Below are 8,783 nucleotides of genomic sequence, written 5' to 3'. Positions count from 1 at the left end.
CGTATTTATCTAACTCGGTAAACCTCGTTGGATAAATGTACGACTTGTGCTGAAAAAATCCTCTTTTTGCAACTTGTTGCATAAACTACTATTTTGGTTTAGACAATAACATGTTCTAACAAATCGAGCCACCTTAACAGTCATGCAGGCTGCTTTACTTATAAGTAACGAAGAGTCGCCATACTAAATCGATATGTGACGATCGTAATAATATGTCTAACTCTAAACTAGTACATACGTTCTTAAGCTTAGGTATTGATAATTTGACTATCATGTTGACTAGAAACAGTTCTGGTGATCAAACCTTCAAGGCTGCTGTAGTATTTCTACGTTATCCGAAGCGCATAACGGCGCTACATCCTGATGAAAACAGTTTAACCCTAACAGCTATCTATACGGGACGTTCATATATCTTCTACACAGTTTTCAATTCCGCACTTCTATTCTAAAAAAACATGTTAAAAATGTCATTTTCGCCAAAAGGGAATCTTTTTTAGTTTTGATATCTTAACTTCCAATGTCTCACGTTCATTGGCAATCTTTGTCTTTTCACCATTTTTATCATTTTAAATTTCAAATATTTAGAATACAGCCTATAGATGACTAGAAAACGTTACCTGTGTGCTAATTACCTTATCACGTTACGAAGTTTGCCCTTTATCATTGAATATTGCAGACGGCCGAGGAACTCGAGCCGGAGCTGTCCAGCCGCCGTTTCATTCCCTCCAGGTAGACGTCCCGATTGAAGAGACCCGCTGCCAGTGGAACGCTGTAAATAGTATAGCACAAGCTCAGTTAGGTTATTTGTAATGACAGACTCGGTTATCCGAAGACCTAAAAACCAAACATTATGTTCTGATAATAATATCATCATGATAATAATATTACCAAACCAACAAAAATAGAAAAAAAGTGAAGTTTGTTTGGAGAATAAGGGATGTTCACTCTTCGTACATATTGCATACAATTTCTGCGTTGCATAGCGACAAAGCGGATGTACCGCATCAGTGAGTATGGTAGATTACTCTGCTGTTGTGTTGGGATGTTCTGGGTCATCCCAGAAAACTCGAATCGAACCCGCGCCCCATAGCAACTTAGGGATCGGCAGCCGAAGCCGCTAACCACCGCGCCACGAGGCCCTTAAAATCAAATGATGGATATTAAATAGAAGAATCAGAGAAGAAGTAAATATCGGTAGAGCAAAATAAAAATAGGAGATAGGTGGTAGCTGAGAACGAAGAGAAAACCCGTTCTGCAACGTTCAGGTACATCCACAGCAGTTGACTCAACATACTGCGAATCAAAACAATACCGTCTACTATCACAAATTACTTTCCTTTCTCACATTGTCGCGCCCCTTTCTTTTAGCCGTCTCGATTCTGACCCGCGGTGGTCAAAGTTTTACGAGCCGTTTCCACAGGCCACCAGCTAGGTCATCATGAAAACCAAGCCAACGAGGAGGTAAGAAAATATGACACTTGCAAGGAACCAGAGCTGTACTGTTCTGATCAAGATAATTCGGATGATCTAACAGAACTACGGAGTTAGTTGCGCTCCTTCCAGGATGTTCTTTACCTGGACGTCAACCGAAGAGCACGCAACAAGGTCAGTACCATTGCATGCTCTTAGGTATCAATCCTTGGCCTGCCTTTGGTTTTATGATAAAAATATTTGCCTTGCTTCGCTAGGATACGGTGACTTTAGCGGATCGCAGACTGAATTTCGCAATTTGATGTGATGACTACCTAAGTCCAAGTTGCTTAGGAATTGATAATTGAGAATAGATCCAATTCCACCTGAACTAGGTTCTCAGCGGCCGCTCTCATCTCCGCCGCACATCAAGTAAAAGCATTTGGAAGACGGGAATTGGGTCCTAACATTAAGCTTAAATTTGTGATATTATTGTTCTGAGTACAATGACCCTTTGTTTGTACGACCACAAAAAGTTTAAAATTGATTTTAAACCAATTAAAAAAATACTTCGCGACCCTTCTTGACAGAAAAGGTTCTACTTGACAGCTCGTTCTCAGCGGACCATAGTTGATCAATGGAAAAAGTGTTGTCTTATCAATATATCAATATATTTTATCTTATCAATAAAAAAGTGATCAGAAATGGGTTTTAACCGTGTTTTTACCGTTGTACATAAAAATTTACATAGAGCTTTACTGCCGCTCGAAGCTAGTCCGTCCAATATGTAATTTCGTCAATTTTGAGGTAATGATGCAGTTTGGTTCAAAATCATGTGAATTATCAGAAAAACCAATAAAATTTAGTAATTTGTTCTGGAAAACCGTAGAAAATCCACTCTTGTGTGACAGAAGTGTGGTTGCCGCGCGCTCGCGGCTTTGTTTACGTTTGGAGTTGTCGTGTTTTGCGGGTCAAAAGTACCGATAGTGGCCGTCGTGGTTCTTTCGGTGGACGCTAGCGGAAAACAACAACAATGTCAGCCCAGCAGGAGGAGGGGACGTCCCGGCGGTTCCAGCACCCGGCCAGTCGGCAAGTAAACAAAAGCAACCACCTTTGATGGTGAAGAACACCACGGACTGTTATAAGATCGTAGCGATAGTGGAAAGTTGTAAATTTGATTTCGACCCGATTTACAAACTAATCCGATTTGCTTCTCTGTCAAAGATTTTGACAAGTTGCAAGAGCTCCTCAAGAAGAAGAATGTGGAATTCTACACCCACGACCAAAGAAGCGAACGATCTCACCGGGTCGTTGTTCGTGGTTTACCTGATCAACTGAAACCGGATGAGGTCAAGTACCTGCTGAAGAGGGATCTCAAGCTGGACGCGCTGGAGGTGCATGTCATCAAGCGGAAGGAAAAGTCCACCGTGGACGAAACTCCGTACATTGTGGTCTTCCCCAAGGGATACACCAATCTGAAAAAGCTCTCTGCAATGAAGGTTGTGGCAAGCACTATCATCCGGTGGGAGGCCTACTGGAACAAGCGACCGAACGTTATCCAGTGCAGGAACTGCTTGCAGCTGGGTCATGGAACCAGGAACTGTCACCTCAAGGGGAGATGCAACAACTGTGGGGGACAAAAGACGGACGAGTGTAAAGTCCAAGAAGCAGAGTCAAAGCGGTGTGCCAACTGCTCTGGAGCTCACGAAGCCACAGACCGCAGCTGCCCCAAGCGTGCGGACTTCATCCAGAGCGGCCAGCAGGCGTCGAAATCGAAACCGCCGGCAAGGAAGACGGAGAAGCAGAGTCCAGCAGTTCCAGACGGAAAATCGAAGGATCGCCCTCGCCCCGCAGGAAGAAGCCAAGGAAGAAGTGGCTCCCGAGACGGTGGAGCCACGAAGGAGGAAGCCGGGGAGGTGCTCTACAGTTCGGCTGAGCTGTGGGGCATTTTCTCCGAGTACATCGCCAGGTTCAAGACCTGCAAGACCCGCTTGGACCAAGTAACCCTCGTCAGTTACATGATCTCGAGGTACGGAGTATAAGGAGTTATTTTTGTTATTATTATTATTTTAAAATGATCTTCGGTCCCAACCTGGTCGCAGCAAAGCTCCCCATGCTTAATGGGATAAGGGAAAATATCCACGGTATCCTCAAATGAGTTTCGCTTGGAGTTGGCTTGATATTTTTAAGTGGTGAGGTTTTATTCTCATTGCAATCAATTGGATACTGCTGTTGAGACATTTCCCGTTTATTTCAATTCGATAAAATTATTGTGGAAAATGTGGCTTGATTTAGAAAAAAATACTTTGCAAAAAGTTTAATATTATGTATCGAATCTGAACACAACAGCAAAAATTAAGACAGTTTACTCACGTATCAACCCCGGGCCGAATGATGCTCCGAAACAACGCCCACACCGGTTTGTGGTCCGACGTGATGATACTTTGGACCGAATCGTACGCCAAGCACGTGACCGGCACCGGCGGATGATGATGACCTTTTCCCGCGATACTACTCGTGCGCCGATGAACTGCAAATGTTGAGATTTCGATTCGGTTATGGATTTTACAGAAAGAAGTAAGTGCACTTACCCGCCGTGGCTGCCATCGGTTTAAACTTGTACAAGATGCGGTCGGTGTACGCCGGAGCTCGCTGCTTGCTGGACGTGTCGAACCGTTGCGTGCCGGGATCGTACTGTTTTTTTGGGAAGGATTGCTATTAATGATTATGGTGAGACAATGAAGTTAGTACGAACCTTGTACGTGGGCGGGAAGGTGATCTTGGCCTCGTTGAACCCCTTGAAGGCGGCACCATCGGCCAGCACCGACGTCAACTGGTCCGTGTGCATGAGACCGTGGGGGAGATGTTCCGGCAGTGGAAACTGCGTCGTTTCTATCCACTGCATTAGCTTTTCGCGCGGTTCGCTCAGTCGGAAGTTCAGATCGCCGCACCAGAAGACGCTGTCAAAGTTCTGCGTGACGTCTTTGTTGCGGTGCTTCACGGTCAGGTTTCGGGGAAGATCTAGCGAGTGGATAATCTTTTTCACATCGGAGACTCGTTCTTTCACCTTTTGCTGGTGCGCTGTAAGGTGGGATGTAACGAACAGGAAGGAACTTCCAAACAGACAGAAGGAGATCGCAATGGCGCCCTTTGTGCGGAACGCAGTCCCGGGTCGAACGGACAGGTTGGCGTCCTCCGGTTCGGAACAGAACCAGATCAAATCGCGCCGAATGAATACGGCCAAGTGCAGCGTTCCGAGACTGGTTGAGTGGAGCAAAATGTGCGTTGGACCGAGCGTTTCTTGCAGCGTAACTTCCCACTCGAAGCGCTCGGAGCAGGACTCCTGAGTTCCAAACACGATAATATCCGGAACATGTTCCAGCGCTGCCGGCAGCACGAAATCGTTCATCTGTTTGGGCGGGCTTTGACCGTTCATGTTCCACGTACCAACGAAAATTGTAATCTCTCGCGTTGGAAGAATCTTTTCCAGCTCTGCGGCGCCCAAAAGCGACGTTGCCCCTAGCCGACCATGCAGAAAGTTTCTCTGCCTTGCCTTGTCCACCGGAATGAGATTCAACACGTGAGCCGCCATCAGTGCCTGTCTGGCCAGCGAATCTGCACTAACCGGATTGACCAACCCGGAGTCACCATCGTTCTCCGACGTCACCGTATCAAAAGACATCGATTTTCTACTGTCCCGCCGATCATCGACCCCGGCGGATCTTCCTTGTCCGCAATGTTCGGCGAACTAAAGTGCTGCTCCATCTTTTCATACCCATCCAGTTTTGGCAGTGGAGGCAAGAAACGATCCTTAAACCTCGACTTGCTACTCATAATCGCTCGCTGCGTATGATTCGGATACTCGCGAAACACCACCGGTTTCGTCTCAACCCTATTGTCACCACCGCCACTCCCCAACTCCAACGGTCTACAGCTCGCACCATTCAGCGAAGGACTTCCCTTGTTGTCACTCGTCTTTGCGCTCAACTCCAGCCGCAGCTGCTGCCGCCGTTGCTGCAGTTGCTGGTCGTACTCCAACGAATGACCCGCACTGAGCACGCCTCCGCCGTGAGGATCCGAGTACCGGTTCTTCTTGGGTGACTTGAGCACGGCCTCGTCCACCGAGCAGCACAGGTTAAACTGTCCGCTGAGCCGATTCGCCACAGGTAAGCGGCTTGAACTGGCTCCGGAGGATCCCTGAAATAGAAAACAGAAATAAGAACCATTCAAATCGTGACGTCGAAGAGCAGAACTAAACTTAAACCGCGGCGACGTCCGCTTGAGCGCGTCACACCGAAAATCGCTGACGACAATCGTGTTGAAATGTGTCGCAAGGAGCGCAAGTACATGTGGCGTACGCCAAAAACAACTCGCCGTCGTGGTCGGGAGACCATTTCCGAGGTCGTTTTTGTTTACACAGTCTCCGTCTCAAGCGTTGAGATCTATAATTAACCTGGGCAGTGTTTGTGCTGCATATCACAGACAAAATTATCAAGTTTAGTTTAAATAGTTTAAAGCTAATTTTATTCACAAAAGTTTTCCGAAGTCTCGAAATGCATTATTTTGTTCAAAAATGACTACTTTTGCTAGTGAAATAGCAAGAAAGGTCGTTAAAAAAGAAGGATAGCCAGAAAAGATGCATTTGAAATGCTATTGACAATTATCACAAAAGTGTTCCGAATGTGTGGGAAAACTGTACGAAGTTCAGCGTAAAAAAAAATGCATTAAAAACACTGAATAAATCTTAATTCCCCTAGTTTATGTCTCATCGTCCCAAAGAGTTATCTCAACCAACAACGCTGACTTACCTTGCGATGAATTTGCTGTACGTTTTCTGCTGTTGTTGGTGCTGCTGCTGCTGCGACGTGGACGACGAAGTGTTGGTTGTAGCTTTCGACGAGGACGGATCTGCCGCCGATGACGTCGTGGTGGCGGTTGAGGACGTCGACAGCAGGTGATACGAGTTGTTGTCACTCTGGTTGGAAGAATCCTGCCGTTGGGTGGCAGCTGGAGTCGCGTTCGGAACACTGGAGTCGGTTGGTTTGTGCTGGAGATTGCCGGCACTGCTTGATTGTTGGCCTTTGTTGGCCAGATTGACTGTGGAGGCGTTCCCGGACTCGGACGTTCCCGGTTCGTCATCGCTGTCGGTGCACTTTTGTGGCTCGACGCGGGACGATCGCTTCGAAAGCAGTCCCAGAAAGGGTCGTTTGCCTTTGGCTTGCTTTGGAGTTTCCTGTTTGTCCATGGTGGTACGTGCTTGTGTATGGACAAGAATTGACTGTTTTACAAGTGCGGATAGAGCACTCTCACCCGCGCCTCGCCTTTCTTAACACTGACCAATTTCCCGCCGATTGATCGTGAATGGTTCGCTACGAGTGTTTAAATAGTTATATAACGACGGGACGCCTCGGGTTCCGTTCCCGATTGCTGCTGAAGTAATTGCTCTATCGATGACGACGACAACGACGCTGTATCGACGGAAGATGGCCAATTTGTCGGTGTGACAGGAACTATTACGATTAAGGCGCTGCTGCTGCTGCCTCTCATGGCGCTTGATCGTTCGAAGGTTGTGTTGACTCCGCCGTCGGTAACGATCCATTCTTAGAGGGGACACTACTATTTTTAAACGGCCACACTTACGAGCGCCCACCTTGGATTGGTCATTTGTGTACAAATAACAGAGGAATACAAAGCTCTAAAGTCCACTTTCATCTGGTTTTGAATCCACGTACGAACGAATGGATGTCGGAAGATTCCGCACGCACTCTTCTCTGGGCTGCAGGTGGGCGATGCACGGGAATGGATTGTTTACACTCTGGTGGGAGGTGGGTTGCCCACGTTTGAGCTCGGGTTGCGTTGGATCCTGGGTGGGTGATAGCACCGTATCGAAGTGGGAGGGGGCGGTTTTTTTTTCTCCTTGACTGCTGAAGAAAGCAATGAAAATCCAATTTTACTCACTACGCGTAGATTATATCAGCGAACTTTTAAGCACATTGAAAAAATAAGCGTGTCCGACAACTTGTTGCAGTATTTCTATCAACTTTTGATGCAAAATTAATGCAAAACTTAAATTAATTCTAAGCTCGAATTCGATTGCCTTTTTTCTGTTTCAATATTTTTTTCGGATTTATTTGGATGGGCAAGTGACACATAAACAAGCAGAAATGTCAAAGGAAGCAAGGAGATAGAACAAAAGGTCTGGATGCGGAGCTCATGATACCAAAGACCAAACAGGTGGATCAATCGAGAAATTAAAAGTGAGAGTGTGTGCAACATGGAGTTAAACTTTCTGTGAAGTTGCTGTGAAGTTTACCGTGGCACCTTGAAAAGTTTAACTTCATGTTGCACGCACACACTCTTACTTTTAATTTCTCGATAGAGTTATCCACTTGCGCATGTATTGCGTGTACGTATTACGTATACACGTACGTATACACGAAAAAGATTGAGGTTAAATTTTGTCCGGCCAGCAAAATCAAATGCTGCACTAGTGTGTGTACGCGAAACGTCATAAAGCTCTATAGAGCACTTCCATTCGAGCAGTTTTTGCTTTTTTCTACAATGTATTCCTTTTGGGAGAACTGTAATTAGGTTTTACGTCGACTCGGTTTTGAGGTTAGAAATTTGACAGCTTGGCTGCACTGTTTACATTTTTGCACGTGTGTCTCTGTAAAAATGTGTGTGCGTGCGCGCTCGTAACGTCACGCTGTAAAACCTAATGGAGCACCCGATTTGAGTGGTAGAAATGACAGTTCTCCCATAAGGAATAAAAGCAAAAACTGCTCGAATGGAAATGCTCCATTTCTAGCAGTCGAATCGGATACTCCGGGTAACCCAACTCAGGTTTTTTGAGTTTGCCTTGACCCGGGTTCTTCCCAGTCACGGCGTTTCAGCAGGATTCTAGTATATCGTTCCAACAGAGGTGGATAATATCCACTGGATATTCTTACAGCATTCTAGCAGAAATGTTCCATCGTTCTACCAGGTTTCTAGCAGAACCAGGTTGAGTGTATTTATTTTTGTATTTTACAGATTTTTCGATCCCAAAATCACAAAAATCTGTATCTACAGATTTTTAAAAATTGATAATAATTAAATTTTTTTAACAATTTGGTATTTGAATTATCCTTTAATATGATTAAAAAACACATCTACTACAGTGGCGGCGAAAAGGTGATGCACGGAGTCGGTTTCGTAGTGATTGGGGATCAGAAGAATCGAGTCATCAAGAGGAAGGTGGTGAATGGCCGGATCTGCGTGTTAAGAATAAAGGGCAAACTCTTCAACTACAGCCTGATCAAAGCCCGATGACGAAAAAGACGCTTTCTACGAGCGTCTCGGCAAGACCTATGGAGAGTGCCCAAGACACGACG

At 45.8% G+C, this 8,783-nt stretch overlaps 1 protein-coding gene across 1 annotated transcript; it reads right to left on the bottom strand.

Moving 5' to 3' along the window:
• LOC6033486 (inositol polyphosphate 5-phosphatase E) lies at positions 1–7,529 on the bottom strand. The gene is given in 6 exon segments (XM_038263519.1): positions 1–769; positions 3,784–3,940; positions 4,002–4,104; positions 4,166–5,116; positions 5,119–5,607; positions 6,215–7,529. Coding segments are annotated over 6 exon segments (2,250 nt in total). The 5' UTR covers positions 6,656–7,529; the 3' UTR covers positions 1–660.
• Between the last annotated feature and the right edge of the window lie 1,254 nt (positions 7,530–8,783).

Source organism: Culex quinquefasciatus, chromosome 3 (assembly GCF_015732765.1).
Source record: "Culex quinquefasciatus strain JHB chromosome 3, VPISU_Cqui_1.0_pri_paternal, whole genome shotgun sequence".
Taxonomy (NCBI): Eukaryota; Metazoa; Arthropoda; class Insecta; order Diptera; family Culicidae; genus Culex; species Culex quinquefasciatus.
This window is presented reverse-complemented; position numbering and strand designations above follow the sequence as displayed.